This window comes from Anabas testudineus, chromosome 12 (genome assembly GCF_900324465.2).
Source record: "Anabas testudineus chromosome 12, fAnaTes1.2, whole genome shotgun sequence".
Lineage (NCBI taxonomy): Eukaryota > Metazoa > Chordata > Actinopteri > Anabantiformes > Anabantidae > Anabas > Anabas testudineus.
Window position 1 is genome coordinate 5,317,529 of NC_046621.1, and position 18,756 is coordinate 5,336,284.

At 39.9% G+C, this 18,756-nt stretch overlaps 1 protein-coding gene across 6 annotated transcripts in view; it reads left to right on the plus strand.

The window, feature by feature from the left end:
• Positions 1-18,756, plus strand: part of garnl3 (GTPase activating Rap/RanGAP domain like 3) — a 55,213-nt gene that overhangs the window by 18,433 nt on the left and 18,024 nt on the right. For all 6 annotated transcript variants that reach the window (XM_026354926.1, XM_026354925.1, XM_026354929.1 and 3 more), the window contains 10 exons: positions 2,311-2,380; positions 12,495-12,569; positions 13,515-13,614; positions 15,424-15,542; positions 16,441-16,505; positions 17,149-17,212; positions 17,369-17,395; positions 17,860-17,935; positions 18,209-18,307; positions 18,451-18,554. In XM_026354926.1, coding sequence (XP_026210711.1) covers positions 2,311-2,380; positions 12,495-12,569; positions 13,515-13,614; positions 15,424-15,542; positions 16,441-16,505; positions 17,149-17,212; positions 17,369-17,395; positions 17,860-17,935; positions 18,209-18,307; positions 18,451-18,554 — 799 coding nt within the window. The remainder of the gene's footprint in view (positions 1-2,310; positions 2,381-12,494; positions 12,570-13,514; positions 13,615-15,423; positions 15,543-16,440; positions 16,506-17,148; positions 17,213-17,368; positions 17,396-17,859; positions 17,936-18,208; positions 18,308-18,450; positions 18,555-18,756) is intronic.

Below are 18,756 nucleotides of genomic sequence, written 5' to 3' on the forward strand. Positions count from 1 at the left end.
TCCTCATACGAGGCAATGCATCCAACCAACCAAACAATTTTAGCGAGTTGGTAAAACTTTGCTTTGACATGACTGAGAGCAGATACTGTACATCATACAAGTTTAGACAGCATGTCTTAAAGGAGTAATTCAACTTAGGAAGTCCACTTATTTACTTTGAGGAGAAGTATAACATTCGAAAGGATTCTTGTAAAACAGTATAGTTTTGTTCCGGTGCTTCTGCTAATCTAAACTGTAGCCTTAAATTAACCCATAGACATAAAAGAAGTTTGTTTACTCATGTACAGTATCTATCTGGAAAAAGTGAATAAGCATATTTTCCAAAATGTCAAATTATTCTTTTTAAGCTGACGCTACACCGACAAGATCCAGTCTCGTTTCCTTGAAGCTGCTGTATCACAATCAAATGGCTGTAACTCATACAAAATTCCCTCACAGTCACGTCTGGTGCAGTGCTGACTGTCTTTTGTTGCACTGTGAGGTGTGAGGTCTCATCTCAGCTCCTGCTCTCCAGATGTGAGCTCCACATCTGTGCTTGTGAAGGAATAACTCGGCAGCATGTGTGAGGTGTTACCATGCACCAGCTGAGCACCAGCACCTGTTGTGTTTGCATCTTGCTTTCTATCATCAGTATAACACTCACAGTCTTTTACTCATAAACATCCTCTTTAACTATTCACTTACACTAACTGCTTTTTCTTGATATTTTCTAATTCAACCAGTGTCGCCGCATAATGTGAGAAATCGCTTTGGAAAACTACCTTGTCACTTCTTCCTGCCAACGACTTTCCTTCACTAATGGCTTAATTTCCAACAGGATTTAACCAAAAGACATTTGGTATTCCAAAGAAATTAAATGCTATATAAAGAAGGGAGCTTTGAGTCAGCTGCTGTTGTCCCTGGCTGTGTTTAGACAAATGAATTTATCATTTTTGAATGTTACCTCAGCTTGTTCTTTCTGTTGAATTGTTGTATGCCAGGCTTTTTGCTATGCTATCAAGTGATTCTTGTACTTGGATCAGGGTCGATCGATGGAAATATAATCTGAAGATAAGGAGTGATAAATGGGTTGTTCAGGGATACATGACTACTGTTGGCCAATTCATTGCCACTACACTGAGCCTCCAGTCTCCCACCAGTTCTTGTAGGGTCACTGTACTGCATCCTGATCACATGGAACTTGATCCTGTCATGTGGCTGACATACACATTGTGTAAAAACAAAAAGACTAGTGAGAACACTTCCCCTCTGTATTTATATGGACTCGATGAACAAGATTATTTCTCACTGGCTTTGTGTGTTTGTTTTGGTCATTCGATGCGATGGTCCAATGTCTGCCTGTTAAATACGAAACTTAGCGATTAGCGTAGCTCAACATCAAAACCGGAGCAGTGGAAACAGCTTTTATGTCTGTAAAAATCCACCTGCAGACATCTCTATATTTCATTAACCTAATAGTTTGTCACTTTTACATTTGTCTTTCATAAATAATAAACATTATTTGAGCTGTTGAGCTACTTGTTTAAAGTTGTAACTAGTCCATTATTCAAGTACTGTAAACCTTCGAGGTACATCATAACTCATTTTATATTCTTTTGACCTTTACTGCACTACAATCCAACCACTGGCACTTTACAAAGCTCTATATATATATATATATTCAGCAGTTTTATATTTTAGAAGTCATCTTTTCAAATGCAGATTCTTATTAAAAATATAATCAACTAGTAAACCATGATGTATTATTATCCATAAATCACGTGTTTAATTAACTGTCACTACATAAAGTGATTAAAATCAGCTCCACCTCTACCAGCTGCTGTTTCTGTTTTATAGCAGCAGATCTTTGTTCTTATTTTCTATTTCCAACATCAACAACATCAAATCAGTACTGTTTGAAATGCGTTGTTTTTTGTTAGCATAGTACTAGTAATTTAGTATTAAAAATACATTTTAGAGTTTGTACTTGACAATTTGAGGAGGTACTTCTATTTGCAGTAGAATATACTTTCACTTTTCATTGAGAAGCCTATATACAATTAGCCTATTATTATTAAATTTTGCAGAAAACTTAGCTGTTTCATGTTTTCTTGTTTAATCTGTTCCTTTAAACACTTAAGCTTACTTCATTCGATGCCCACAGTTCTTTTTTGTGAAGTTTATCTCTGTCTAGGTGTGAGAGAAGCATGTGTCGCCACTACTGTACTGTGCTACTGTGTATGAGTGATGTCACAGTATGTGTACTGTATGTTTCTGTGGTGTGGTGGAGGACGAACAGGCAACGTGTCTGACCATGTGTTTGTGTTACAGCTCTGCGTCAGAGGACTTGGGCTGCAGGCGCGGAGACTTCAGCAGGAAACACTATGGTTCGGTCGAGCTGGTGAGTCCCACCCACGATCCACTCATCTGTTTGCTGCTCTCTTTGTGTTTGGGCGTGACTGTCCCCTCATCCTCCTTCTTCCCTTCATGATCCCCCCTCCCTTTCTGTCTCTCCATCTTTTCTGTTGGCATGTGTGGACAACAGAGGGGGACTGATGAGTCATGACATATTGGGTGTGGTCCAACGATGGGCTTTGCCAGCGTGGATCGGCTCATGGACGCTTGGCTCATGGTGATGCTGGACTTTGCTACCTGCTCAGCCTCCAAAGTTAATTTGTTTTGTTGTGATGCTGCGGCACTGTGTGTGTCTTTGTGGCTGATTACTAAGCTGTTGAGTCATTGTTGTGTTGGGGGAGTGTGTGTGAGTGTAGGTTCCTCCACTGTGAGCTGAGTCTGTGCATCCCGATAACCCACATGCACAGGAAGTCCTGGGGTTTCACTCTACGATCATACTTCCTACAAGAGACATATTGTGGGTTTGTCTGAGCGCTGCGTACTACGTGTGCGGCAGATTAGTGTTGAGGAGAAACCACATGCTGCCTATCAGCACTAGCAGACTTACACTACACACAGTGCTGCTGGGTGTGTTTTAGAAAGAGAGATAGCAATATTATACACTGTGACGTTGAGGTTGCCTATAGCCTCAGCATTCAGAGGCCGCTGTCACAGAGCAGCTTGAGTGTTTTACACTTCTTTTTGCTGCACAAACCATTTCTCTGTAATCTATACTGATGATTTAAATATTAGTGGATGAAATATTTTAAACAAATGGACACATTTCATGTGGCAAGGATCTATCATTATAATTGTGACTTTTCTCAGTTTTCCCCCTTTAGACATCAATTTTCTTATCTAACTTTTGGCAACAAGCTAATTTTTTAACAACTAAATTAACATTTTAAAAAGCCTACACACACTCTATAGGGTCTGTAAAGGTGATTTGATCAAAAGATGATATGAGGTGTCAGGAAACTGATGAAGATATGTCCAATTAGCAGCACCAATTAGTGTAGGACAGTAAGAACTACTCAGAATAATTGCTAATTCAAAACAACAGTACCATCTTAGTCAGGAATTTAATCAAGTGAGTGTGAGGTGTTAAACTCATAAACCTTAAAAAACAATCATTTCATATATTGAATTCCTGAAGGAATAAGGGCCTGAGTGTTATGTTTAATAGAACAGGAGGTGCATAATGGAAAATTAATGGCAGGGCTTGATAAACCCAGGTTGATCTTCAGAAATAACCTCCGGGAGGATAAGCACATGATGCCAGGCTTAAATTTTAGCAATTATCTATGATCCTCCACTCAGCAGTGAGACTTTGTTTTTCGGTGGAAAACAAAATGTAATTGCTTGTGTGAACATACAAGTGAAAGTGTTTTTGTCAAGTCTGGTGCTCACACCGTTTAAGGCTAATGTCTCAGAGGGAGGCTTGTGCAAAGGTCGGAGAAAGAGTCTGTGGAAATTCAGGTACTGATGCCTCTTGCAAGCAAACAGCTCCTTGTGTTGGCAGCAATGAATCTATGTCTGTGCTAATGTTCAGTGTGTCTGTTCAATAGGAAGTGGGCAATAAATGAACACCTGATATATCCTACAATTAAGCAGGTGAAATACAGTACGTTGACTTTCTTTAGAATATAGAATATCCAGGATTCTGATATTAGATAAAAATATGTTAATATCTGCTGGGCTTCCGTAGGACACAGATGGATCCCACCTCTGCCAGGATATCACTATACCAAGCACTCTGTCATGGACATAGTTTGACCCCATGCTTGGTGTTGTTGGTGGTGTGATATTAGTGTGAGCAGAACAGAATCCCACAGAGATGATTGTGTTTAAGTCACAGTTTAGACCCCATACCAAAAGACTGGTGGTTAATCCCACAATGGTATTGAAGGGAAGGGCTCAACTCTAGTGATATTACATATATTAGTTGTCATATTGAAATGAGCAATTGATGTGAATCTTTGACCCAGTTAGGATTTTTACGACACACAGGACGTTAAAATTTTATTTACCTATGCAGACACCTAAATGTTCCTAATGCTAGGATATAATAGTGATGGAGAATACTAAATTCTAATTTATGTTCTCCAAACACTAAAGGGCTTTTACAACTGTGATGCTTAACACTGTAATTGTTAATAATAAAAGTCTGACCCATATTCCTGATTACACTGACCACAGCTTTGTACTGTAAATACCTCATTATTATAAAATCACTTAGCCTTTGTGTTTCATCTTTGTCGACTAGTTTGGACTCCTCTTTATTCCAGTGCATCATTCAACACAAGTGGGAGATACTGATTCAAAGCAGGGTCTCCCTAATAAGATGGAGCAGCGTAAGCAGAGTCATGACTCATCCTATCTGTTTATTTTTGGCGTCACGAAAGCGGCGGCAAAGAGTTGCCAATAAGAGCAGGTACTGTCACAAACACTATCATGGTGATGTGATTCATCCTAGTCCATTTGATACATACATACCAACGACTTCTGACATTATAGAACTGCTTATGGACAGCCACCTTACTGAGACACTTTATGAAGTAAGGATATTTTAGTGTCACAATGAGGATGTTTAAAGAGAAATTTTGGGGTAAAGACTAGGTTTTAGGGATAGTCAGCTCACTCCAGTCAACATGCAAAAGGCTTCTATTAACCTTTTCTGCCAGCACAGTCCCATTTTTCAAACACTGCACCACACAAACGAGCCAACAAATACTCCATGTTGGCATCTGAATTCATAGACGCAGATGAACAACACAAACACAAAGGCAGCTCCCACTCTGTCTTGTCATTTAATTCGGTGACAACTCCTCAGTCCACTTTCAAAAGCTTAATTGTGTGTGATGCGCTAAAGCTGAAGCCAGCAACAATTAAACCTGTTTCATCCTGACACGACAGCTTGTAGAGTGCGGTGGTGTTTTTCCTGTGAATTGGATTGCCTTTATTTGAGAACCAGAGATGAAGGCGGTGACGGATAGGCAATAGGTGGGCGCTGGCTGTCGCTGAAACTCTGTGGTACAGGAAGACAAAAAATGCTGGAGGTATTAAGATTAAGGATAAGTCACAAATTCAGACACACTTGTTTCTTTGTGTGGGCATGTATATTTGTCTTCTGCTCTGTGCTGCTTGGCATGCCGCAGTACCACCTCAAAAACTGCAACTGAGACTACTGTCAGCATTGGTGTGTGTGAGGAACACTGTGTTGAGGGGTTAGCTGTCAGTCTTGCACAGTGACTGGTGAGCAGACGGCTCCACTCCCACCTGTCTACCAGTGTTACTGTCACTACCTCAGAGGCTTTTGACTCCACTGTCACTCGGAATTTATTCCCACTCTCAGCACGTTTGCGTCTCACTGAGTGTGACAGCATGTGTTTGTGTGTTTACTGACATTAGAGAGCGATTATATAAATGTTGCGGCACAGTGGCCAGCGTGGCCACAATTTGCCATTTTACAATAATGGCAAATTAAATTTCCGTTTATGAGGAATCTGCCAATCTGCAATGTAAAAGCAGCGAAAATCATAAACATAAAAAATACCTCAGCAGTGTCAGTTACTCTGGGTTAACGCCAAGTTAACCCACTGCATTTTTGTTGAGTATCTTCTGTTACTATATTGTGGTTTTGTTTTAATTAAAGCTGAAGCCACCTTATTTTCCCAGGCTACAGATGGATAGAGAAAATAACTGGCAGGTTAATTGCAAGTTAACATAATCATCAGGAAGCAATCTGACACATGAAATATAATTTAAAAGTCAGCTAAATTTGCATCTGTGCTACCTTGTGAATTCATGTTAACATGTTGTTTTGAAACAACATAAAAACTTTGGGCTGTTGTTGTAGCAACTGTAGGTTTAATTTAAGATGTGTGGTGTACATATAAAGCTTCTCAAACACACTCCCTGACGTGTGGACGGCTTTCTGAAATGTCAATGAAGTTGGTTGGACAAGAATACACACTGATGAGTCATAACTAGAGAAGTTTGGGTATAGTGGTTGTTATACTACTGTTGATGGTACCTTTGTCTCTCACACAGGAAAATATACCTAAACTTAAGCTGAAGGTGACAAAACCTTGCAGAGCAATCAATAGAATGATGCTATCTTTCTGTCTTTACTGTGTAGTAAATTATTTTTTCAACTTCAGTCAGGTTAGTATATTGAGTTTAATGAATTTATTTTTTCATGTACCATCAAGAACATAACTTTACTATAATAAGCCTTTAAACAAAGCACTTAACCTTGAGGCATCTTTCAAAGAAAGTTTGAATGTAGTGAAGTTTATGTCATGGTTGATCCAAACATCCTATGATTAAACTGGCTCCCTCTATTTCTCGCTCTTATCGCGCCATCTGTCCTTCCACCTCCCATTTTCTCTGATACATAACTAATCATGTTTTAAAGCAGCTGAAGCATGGCGCTGTGCTGCTGCTCTCTATGATCCCAAGCTTCACTGCAGCATCTGCCCACTCTTGAGGGCCCATATAGAAACTGCGCCCTACTATTGTGACTGCTAGGAGGGTGGCCCGGTCCTTTCGGTCCTAGTCATTAGATTAGTCATTGCCAGAGTTCCTGTAGTATAAAAGGGAAGATATCGATGTGCTGCTGTTGTTAGCATGACTGGATTTGTCCTAGCTGTAGGCAAAGTTAATGTTGATCAGGTGCAGTCAGTGGCTACATGGCAACCACCCACGTTACAGGCGTTTGTCTTACTCACATTCTCACCTCTAATTTTACTACAGACAGTGGGTTGTTATATCTATAGCAATCATTATTAGTATTGCAGAAGTCTTCTGCTACATGAAATCAAAATAATATGATTCTTCAGATAGTCTGTGGTTTCAAGTCATGATACAGCTTATAGTTTTGTGCCTTTGGGCAACATTGTTGATACAAACAAAATACTAAAAAGTCTAGTTCAGTACTGACACTACACTGGGCCCTTTGTATCTGCTTCCCACCAAGACAGACATAAGAGGCAGATAGCTTTTTGTATTTGTTTCCCATGTTGAGTATTTTTAGCTGCCACATTTCACTTCCTCCTCTAAATGCACCTACTTTTGTATATTATTTAAGTACCATCTGAGTCACTGTGATGAACGGAGAGATTTACACCACGTCTTTTCTAATGGTGCAACCTTTAATGCTAACTACCTTGAGCTCACCTTCCTTCCTCTCACAATCTAACTTTACACGCATGACTCCCCAGATAACTAAAGTTATAGTCTTGAACAGTCTTTCTCAATAGTGTTTCACAGTAGTTATTAGTAAGATCATTTGATATTATCCAGTATTGGTTTTGCACTTTTTCACTTTTAGTGACATGTAAGCAATTAAGAGATGACTGTTCAATTGATGTAAAACCATACATCACATCTGCCCCTTTCTCATTACACGTCAGGAACACCTGGAGGGAATTTCTTCAAATTGCAAACTGCAACTCGACTTAGTGGAACAATACAACTGCAAAGTGGTAATTGTAGTTTCATGGAGCTGCAAGACTTCAGCTCTCTATGGTGTTTGGAAAGACTAGGCTTTGCATACTGAATGACGTGAATTTGGGTTTTTCCACCTAATTGGCCACTTTTATTCTTCTTGTGTTTTTTATTAGCTGTTTCTCTTCTTTCACTCTTTATCGCCATCTTAATTTTTCCTATCTCTCTTGCTCATCTGTCATTCATATCATATCCGTCTGTGCACCTGCCTCTCTTCCTGCCTCTCTGCTACTTCCTCCTTTGCCCTCTCCCACCTCCTCCTCTCCTGCTCTGCCGCCTTTACCTCCATGTTCCCTTCCTTCCTGGAGGATTGTGAGTGTGCATGAACAGGCCCGCTGATGATCAATTATCTATCAGCAGTCACAAAAGTATTGATTTAATACCCCAAAGCTCACACAAAAACTACACTAACATCTCTCTCAGCACTGCAGCTCTCTTTTGTGCCGGGGGCCTTGGGGAAATCAAAGGCTCTCTGAGTATGCAGCGAGCTCAATTGTGTTTGTGAAATGTTCAAGTCATGCCCTAAAATAAGAGCTGTTTAAGTGTTTCTGTGTGTGCGCGCGTGTGCACGCATTTACGTATGCTCCGTCTATAAAGCTCAAATGCCTCTGCCCTTTTCCCATGGGGTTATGCATCGTAGAGACGGCTATTATTCTTTTATTATTCAGCTTTTTGTTGTCATTACACATCTTTCTCTCTCTCGCTCTATATGCCCCTTCTCTTCTTTTTTTTTCTCTCTCCCATTCCTTCACTATTGCTCCCTGGTAGCGGTGAGGTGTTTTATATGATGTTTGTTAGGCGCAGAAGCATAATAGGCTTCCCCTTCTCCCTTGTTTCCTCTCATCTACCTCCCCTAGCCAGTAGGGAATCGTTGGAGTGCAGCTTTTCCTTCATTGCCACTCTTCTGCTGCATGATTTAGAAGCAGTAGATGTGTGATACATGCATGTGTGTGAGCATAGACACACACACAGAGACACAGACTCCCCAGAGCGCTTAATCTCTCCTTTCTCCTGCCATTTTTCATTCTTTCACCCAAAACAGTAGAAAGCCTATTCACACACAACAGCACAAACACTTACCTAAATGTGCATTTAATACTGAATGTCACACATTTTTCTCTCTGTTTTTCTCACAGGCAGACACACTAATACACTAGAGAGCTGGTGCATTGCTCTGTCTGAACACTGCATTGGTTTTCCATCCATTATTCTGCAATTGGACAGTTAATGTTGCAGGAGGCGAGAGAAATGGAGGGAGATAGAAGCCTATAGCTCCGACATTTACTTGCCATTTTCTACACAACACCCACAGATCTTAATGTAATAGTAAAGCTCATTCGCTCACGTATAACACAGGCAAATACCATCACACCAGGAAACATGCACAAACTATATTTGTTTTCAGGTCTATTAATATGAATGTTAAAGGAGAGAAAGCTGTATTTTCTGTAGCCTCTCTCTTAACGCACAGCCAATTATTGCAGAGAAATCTCCCTATCATTTATCAGAGCTTTACATCTGCAGTAAACATGTTTGGTTCTCCAACCAATGTATGTATTATCTCATTATATACAATGCAGTATATCCTAGGGAGGAGATGAAATTCATACTTTATCATAGTTTTGCTCAATTGCATGACCAGATTTCAGACTGTTATTACATGTAATAGAAACATCTTATTATAAACATCATATCACTTTTGTTACATTTAATTATATTTTGCTTGGAATCACTAATTTGGACTACATAATTTAGTAAAATCACAACACACAAACCCTTTTCTATGTGAAACACCATCATGATCCTTTACAGGATAAGAGATTTTTCATTACAAGTTACTTGTTACTTGTAGAAAGTCTGAGAAATGAGGGAAAAGGCTTTTTTCTGTTATACTGTGAATACAATTTTGCTGAAAATGTTATTTAAAAGTACTGATTAGTGGGGTCTTGTAATTTCCTGTTAGATGGACCAATGTTTTCCATAACAGAAAGAGCCACCAACAAACTTTAGACTCAACTCCAGTAAAGCAAAAGTTGCTGAATTTTATTTAAGAGTTTTCTAATCCCCCAGCTACAGTACTGCATATCAGATTTAATTTAGCATCAACAATAAAGTCAGTGTGACAGTTATTAATGATTTTAATAAGAATGTAAAGCTTTAGCCTTCTATCCCCACTTATCCACAGGATTGTTTTGATTGGACTTTACCCCTCTGTCGCTCTTACTCGCTCTCTTTCCATGATAAGTGCTTTCTCATCAATCTCCTTCATCATTGTGCTGTCAGACATGGTTTAATGAGCTGCTGAAGCAGGGCACACCACAAATAGCCATTCACAGTATGGTTTTAGTTATCTGTATATCTCTGTGCGGAGGTCCTTACACTAATGTGCACATTATCATGCTAGTTTTATCATGTTTGGGATCCAGGAAACATGATGACCTCTGCTATTCATGTATCTGTACATGCAATCGCACAATTGTATTCAGTCTGCCTATGATTTTTTAACATCTCTCTCGCTCATCAGAGTGACAGTACAATTCATATTTGCATAAATGACCTAATTTCAGAAGGTGTTTTTATTGTTTATATTGGTCAAGATACAGAAACAAGGAACCAGAAACACTGTCTTAAAATCACCAGAGAAAAGAGGAAGGAGTCCACTTATTGTTTTGAAATTCAACTTGACTTAATGATAAACATATTAACATGGCAGATTATAATCTGATAGATGCTTAGATACAGTGCCACGCTATCCCGCTTTCTGTCAGAACACTCCAGCTAGCATGTCCAGGTTTCTTGAAAGGGCTCATCCACATTTCAGAATCCATGATATGACATTTAAATCCTCAAAAGAAAATGAGGATACATCAGGAATATGGTAATAACCAGGATGCTCTAGAGTATGTAAACACACCTAGTGGTGAAATAAAAGTAGTCCATGTTGCGTCCCTCTCTCTACTTTGCTTGGCTCCTCCAGACCCTTTCAAGGCCATCTGGATATGTCACAGTATGCACAGGGATACACAACCATGAGAGAGCTCCTTTTTAGATTAACATGTTGGCTGGAAGAGACCTCTATCAGTGAGGAGACCAGAATAAAGCCCACAACAGCTGAGACAGTCAAAGAGCAGAGGGCAAAGATGCAGAGAAGAAAGGCAGAAGGAGCAACAAGGGAGAAGGGACTCTGTGGTCCGTTGCCTGGCAACTAAGCATCGGTCAGTGCAGAGGTGTTGGGGGGTTAAAAGGAAACAGGGACGTGAAGAGGAATAGATTGAAGTGGGTTTGCAGTTGTCCACAAAAATGAGAAAAAGCTAGTAGATGGTGACTTTAACGTTATCATCTGGCATTAAAACGTACCTCCAATGATTACTCAATTAATCAATTAGTCAGTCAACTGAAAGCTGAGGCCAAAGTTTGATAATTTTGATAATTTCATTATCTTCTCAGTTATTTTGTTTGCCAAACATGGTGCCACCTTCTCAGCAAAATCATTGTATGCTTCGTCAAACAAGCTGGAAAAATTGTAAATAGCTTTTTTATATAATAACGAGGCTGCTGCTGCTGCTGCTGATGATGATTATAATAATGATGATGTAAATAATTATTAGTTGTAGCCGTTCTGTAAATATATGCACATGTAGTCATGAAGCAGCAAACTTAGATCTATGAACCAGACCATCATGAGAAAAATCAATGGTGCTTTATTAAATTTGAAGCAGCAGCCAGTAAATGGTTTGTTTAGGTAACAACTGGAAACAGGGGGTAACGGCTCTGTCCATAGGCAAAAATAAATCACCCATCCAATCAACAAGGAGAACTTGCAAAACCTGAAACACAAGTTATAATATGGGTTGATTTCAGGGACTTCGGCACTCTGAAATTACCTTATATTCATATTTCAAACTCACTTAGCATTACCTATGTAAAACTAGGGGAAATCCACCAGCACTCTGCAGCACACTATCTGGAAGTTGACTCATGGCAACTTCCTTTTTCCAGATAACTTCACCTGGATGACTGAGAATCTTCACCGACATTCTGCTGCACACTGCTTTTTACAGATAAACTGTTTGCTCAGGGCAAAACCGACTTTTAACTCCCATAAATTCAGCAGAATTACCATACAGTATGTTTCACCAGAGAACAGAGCAGAGTGGGCACGTTGTAGTTTGTGAATCTGAAATTATTCATTTCAGATTTATTTCATCCAGGCAAATATTTTTTTCTTTCCACATCAGCAAAAACACAAACCACAGCTGTATAACATGTAGCACAAGACTACAGTCATACTAGCATCTCTGTGAGGCTGTGATCAAAATCAGTGCAAACACAGTGCAATAATTATTGTCCTTAAAGAAGTGAGGAAACACTGGTAGTTCACAGGGGGAAGGTTTGGGGGGAGGGTTGCTGAGGACAGATATGTTTGCAGTGAGGACTCATACTGCTGTTGTCACATGGAGTTGATGTGTCTGCTGTGGTTCCTCTTTCGTCTAGTGATGATAGCCGGCCGTAATGCATTTATGACCTGCTTATTACTGTCTACCACAAGTCATGATTTGTCAGATATCTAATTTTAAACATGTCTGTGTTGTTCTCTGTTTCCCTCGCAGCTGATTTCCAGTGATGCAGATGGGGCCATTCAGAGGGCAGGTCGCTTCAGGGTGGAGAATGGCTCATCAGATGAGGTACATACAGCTCGATATAATACACACATGCATTCTATCCAATCTATCCATCCACTCAGACTTATCTTCCTCTCCCTAACCCCAGAAATGATGATCAGTGTTTTCTGTAGTAGTTTTTGGGTGATCAGTTAAAGCCCATACATCTATCTTCCTCCGCTTATCCGGGGCTGGGTCTCGGGGCAGCAGTCTAAGCAAGGAGTCAGGCCTCGGGTTGGGGCAAGCTGCTGAGCACCTGGTACAGCCCAAAGGAGCAACATGGGCCCGCCACCCTTAGAAAAAAGCATAAGAAGCTGGTGCAATGTGGATTGGGTGGCATTTGTAGTATCTTACTGCATTAGTATATGTAACATAAAGTATTACCATGCAGAGAACAAAATCTTACCAGAGGCTTCTGTAAAGGTCTTTCCACCAGCCTTAAGCCTCACCAAATCTACTAACATCATTGCCCCAAATTTTTGTAGACTGACAACATTTTACAGTTTTGTGACAGTGTTGACAGCCTCCTTCCAAACATATTGCATTCCCTAACACTTATTCACACTTATCTGTTAACAACCTCAACGGATCCTACTGAGTGTCATTTTAATTGTTCCCAGCATTTGTTCATCAGCTTTATTTCTGTTTCTGTCAGTTCAGTTATATCATCATATCCTGATGTGTTTTACTCCTTTGCTCCTGTCAGACATATTGCTATGATTTAAGATCTTGTGTTTTAAACAAAATGACCTCTTCAAGCTTTGGCTGTATCTGACTCCATGCCCCATAATGTAATCTGTACTGCTGCAAAGTATAACAGTTTTCCACAGAGAAGACTGCTGTGACTCAAGCTGTGGTCATCATGATGACAATGTGGTGTGTGTGTGTGTGTGTGTGTGTGTGTGTGTGTGTGTGTGTGTGTGTGTGTGTGTGTGTGTGTGTGTGTGTGTGTTTGTGTGTAACAAACAGACTTCAGACTACACTCCAGGAACCTGGAGGAGAACCGATGTCCATCTGGAGAATCCAGAGTACCACACCAGATGGTTCTTTAAATACTTCCTGGGAAAAGGTCAGTGCTGCTCAGCCGTGCTCTGTTAAAAAAACACCCACTCACAGATAAAGAGAGAAATTTAGGGAGTGAAGGAGAGTATATATATATATATATATATATATATATATATATATATATATATATATATATATATATATACTGGCTGGCTTTCAGATGCTGCAGACATAAAACATCCTCTGAATTTCTTACCTAGTCCACAAGACACTTGTTATCTTATGAAGTCAGCCTTGTCCTCATGCAGCACTGCTCTTCAAACTTGTTAGCATCCAGCCATATCCCGCTGAGAGTCTCTACTATACTATAATCCCATACAATACCCAGGGAGGAAGCCAGTGGAGGACATAAAGCCTCAACAGACATCGCAAAGGCTCGCCTCCAACAGATAACACAATTAAAATCGCACTGTTGGCTTCAGAAATGATCCTGATGCTAAGCAGCAGACCAGCAGGAACCAGTCACAGAAGCCAGAGATTATTAAAAATACATTAGAATTAGTCACCTGCTCCTTCACCTTTCTGACCCTCAGCATTCCACTGTCCTCATTAACAACCTGCCTGTCCTCAGACCTGCAATGGAGGCAGTGCAGCAAATGGTGCAACAAAAGATCGTTGTCTTGAATTCTCTGCTGTGACTAGAATCAGGAACAATGCATCCAGCAGAAAGGTTGAGATAAAGGACCGTGCCCGAGATAAATGAAGGTAATAGTAAAGGAAAGTTAGGCAGCATTAGGTCAGCGAGTGGAAGAAAAGAACCGCCTGTTCGGCTCTAGCCAGGGTGGAATCATGCTTTAGCACGGGCAGTTTAAAATGAGCCACATCTCCAGAAAGTTGGCCCGACCTATTTGGACTACAGCTGAGCCATCTGTGTCTCACAGCCTGAGCAGAGCTGCGTTGTACAACACAACACATTATGAACTCGAGGCGAGTTCTTCTGACACAAGCATTTCCTGTCTGATGAAGCACCTAATACTACACCTTCATATCTGCATTTCTTCGTGATTAGGTAAAGAGTAATAAAGGAGTTTGTCCTTATTTGTTTCCCTCTTGTCTTGCATTAGGAACGAAAACATTTCCTGATTGTAGACAAGAATCCACTTTCTACTCACACAGAGAAAAACCTGGAGCTAGCTAAACTAATACTATATAATTGCAAATTAACTTTGCAGAGTTGCTGCTTACCTGAAGCCTATAAACAAGGCTAATGGGGAATAAACAGAGCTAAAAACCAAATGCAAGAGAGAAAGCAAGTGAAACAGCAGAAAAAAAGAAACATTAGAGATAAGTATAAAGTAATGGACAGAAGTGCAGGCAGAGATCCAGCATCCAGCCGGGTTTGCAGGTCTGTTCAGCATTTTCTCTGAAGATGTTGCCCTGTCAACCGAAGAGGCAGAGCCATGAATGTGTGACTTTTCTGTGGTGTCGTCAGGAGATCTTTGTCTGTGTCCCTGTCTCACACAGAAAGAACTGGTGATAGAGGGGAGTAAATGAAAGAAAGGGCAGGAAAGAGGACAGAGTGACAAGAAAGGAATACAGAGACAGAGAGGGGATGAAAGGGAGCGCTGAATAACTAAAGATTTTATAGGGAAGGGTGTACTGTAAATCTGTTATTTTGAATTTTGCATCTTGTCTTTGCACGTCTCTAAGATTGATGCAGCACATTTCATCATTATCAAATTTATACTGTCCTTACTGTGTGTCATTTAAACAACACATGCATCGGCATCTGTTCCACATTCACAGTTTAAACGTCTGAATGAGAAACATTGAATGTTTAATTGTATCTCCACATTGTCTCTGTTTCATTCAGTCCACCAGAACTATGTGGGCACAGATGCAGAGAAGAATCCCTTCTACCTGTCAGTCGTCCTCTCAGATCAGAACAACCAGCGGGTTCCTCAGTACAGAGCCATCCTCTGGAGAAAGACAGTGAGTTCACCACCTGTGCACCTCACAGTACCTCGCCTGAGGTTTCAGTAGTGAAGGTAGTGGAACATCTAGTACAGATAAAAGAAACATAATTTGAAGTACATGTCTTTGTTTCATTGTTCAAGAGTTAGATGACTTTGAAACCAGTCTCTTGTCTAAATGTTGCATTCAAATGTTTATTTTTCCCTTTAATGTTATTAGGTATCATAATGCAAGTACTCAAGTCAGCTGCTTAACACGTTTCACAACCCCCTCTAATAAGAAGATGGTGAAACGCTCAGTGTATCAGGGCACAGCTTTATTCTAAATATGAATATATGTTGTAGGTGGTACGCTTTGTGTGTCATCTAAATAAAAAGTAAGCACAGAATGACATTGAGCGACCATGCTACTCCACCCTCGAGACACCATGTGTGTAGTTGTGTGTTTCCTCTCTGTGTTTGTAGTGTGGTGACTCAGCTTCATGACCAAGATAGCTTGGATCTAATTCTGGCCTCCAGTCTCATCTGGAAACTGATTAGGGCGGTGCACCTCTGCTGTCTGATCACATTGATTTGTCTTGTTTCTGTCAGACTCTAACAGGATGTTGTTGTTGTTTGCCTTGAACTGCTCTGGTTTAATTTGGTCCTCTGTAATTATTCTATGACTAAATGAAAAATATGATGTGCTGTGTGCACTGAATTGCTTAAGGATAATACTGACTTGTATGATATTTAAAAAACAGGCTAACAGGTTTGTGGATGGGCATTTTATGATTCCCTTCAATAGCCACAGAAATCAGTTTTGCACCATGTACAAAAACATCTTTGAGCAAGTGACTCCTCATAGAAAACACAATTGAAGCCCACTGTGTTAACAGTTTGTTCCTCTTGTGTGTGTGTCCTTCTTATTTGCTCAGGGCACCCTGAAGATCAGCCTCCCCTACAGCCCGAACAAAACACTATCAGTCAAGTCCATCCTCAGGTGAGTAGTGCAGCCTGGAGCTCCCCAAACTGTGACCCCAAATTTTTGAAATGTATTGTATATACACATACACATGTATACGTCTTATAAAGTCTTAAAAAGCATTCATTTCTGTTTTCCCAAAAGACTTTCTTTTTTTTTGCTTAATGTTATTTAGCATTGTTTCAAAATTTTAGTGTCTACTTTTCTTTACTAGGGTTGTAAAACAGCTTTTTCTTGCCTAACCCTGTAGGAACTAGAGGTGCTAGCTGCAAGAAACTGAAATAGTAATTGTAGGAGATCACCTCAATTTCACGTAGATTATGTTGGAAATAGTGTTCCTTATTTCTGAACATTCATATCTCCAACATTATGTTTCGAGGAGCAGACGTTGTCAGTGACTAGTAACTGAATATAAACGACTGGGAGATACAAGACGCATGAAACAGGAGATGGGAAATTATAAATTCCTCAGGCTGAACACTGTCACCTCAGACACTAAATGAGTACAAATGGTACAAGCAGAATGAGAAATCCCCTGTATCAGGTCTCATGCTTCTGGGCAACTCTTTGGGCTATTTCTTCAATTAATCGTCAACACCACATTCTCCTTTTTCATAAGTACTTCCTCCACTCCTCTTTTTACTCCTGTCCTGATTCACAGTGCAATGAACATGGACAGGTTTGAGAAAGGCCCCAGGGAGATCCTCAACCCAGAGATTCAGAAGGTGAGAGTTACACCAGGGCTTAATGAAATGTAACACTGGTCCATTTCATCCCAGCCCTGATCAGCAGTACACAGACTATAATGTCCTCTGGCTGTGTCATTTTTACCTGGAGTGCTGGTCAATGTGAATGATGACTGTTGTGTCCTCTCTCCTTAGGATCTTCTGGTGCTCGAGGAACAGGAGGTATAGGATGAAACTGCTTTCAGATTCTAATTTAAATTTAGCTTATGGGTTGGTTGTCATTTGCAGAGATGTGGTATTTGTTTTCAAGCTTATCTACTACTTCTTTTATGCCCTTTTGTTTGGTTTCCTTTTGTTTGGCTTTCCAGTCACTTTCACACACCCACGTATCATAGCAGATACCCATTTGTTTGATTTTTTTGTTAAGTGTTTATCTGGTAAAAAAATCTTTAATATTGTCTTACATCTTGGAGGAACTAGAGTTGCGCCTTCTAAAACTGTGTCAAATATGTTTTTAATTTGTTTTTCTTTCTCTAATGTAATTGCACATTGCATATATTCTATTAATTGTCTTTATGCAACTTTTGTGCATCTTTTTGCATCGTGGTATTTTTTAAGTTGCTTGCATTAGCAACATTCAAATAATATCAAATGCACGAATTTTAAATTGCTTTGTAATTTTGTAGGGCTCTGTCAACTTTAAATTTGGTGTCCTGTACGCCAAAGACGGACAGCTCACAGATGACGAGATGTTTAGCAATGGTAAATCCTTCTTTATTAACAGTTTTTGTGTACAAAGCTGATAAAGGAGTTGTTTGACATATTGGGAACTAACTGTGTGGCTTTCTTGCCCAAGGTTTTGATGAGTAGATGCATGACTCTCTTATATTTATCCCTTTAATATACATCACATAGTTAGACTACTATTTAAATTTAACAGACAAGGAAGCAAATACGTACATTTCCCAAAATGTCTTTCCCTGCACTGCAAAGGAAAATTGCGGCTAAGCCACAAACCCCATGTTTGTGTTTTAGAGGTGGGGAGTGAGAACTTCGATAAGTTTCTCAACCTGCTGGGTGATGCCATTACGCTGCAAGGATGGGCAGGTTACCGCGGAGGACTAGACACCAAGAGTAAGAGAGCTCACATTTACATACGCACATACATTACATTGAAATTCAACTTAAGTTCAGCTTCATTTGAAATTATAGATGTTCCAAAAGGCCTGTCTTTGTTTTCTAATTGTTTTTCATCTGTTTCTTTCTCGTGTCTGCAGATGACACTACAGGAATAAAGTCCATCTACACAGTATATCAGGGCCATGAGCTCATGTTCCATGTGTCCACCATGTTACCTTATTCTAAAGAGAACAAACAGCAGGTGAGTGTCAGTGATTTTCATAGCCTCCACTTTAACCAGTGCACTGGTGAAAGCTAGAACAATCGCAGCCAACTTGGCAAAAATGATTATTGTGGAATTAAAAATAACAAAAAAGGATATTATTTCTTTACTGTGGAGCTCTAGATCCTGTAATGCCAGTATTAGTGAGTATGATTTAAAAGTGCTGCTTCCTATAGATCTG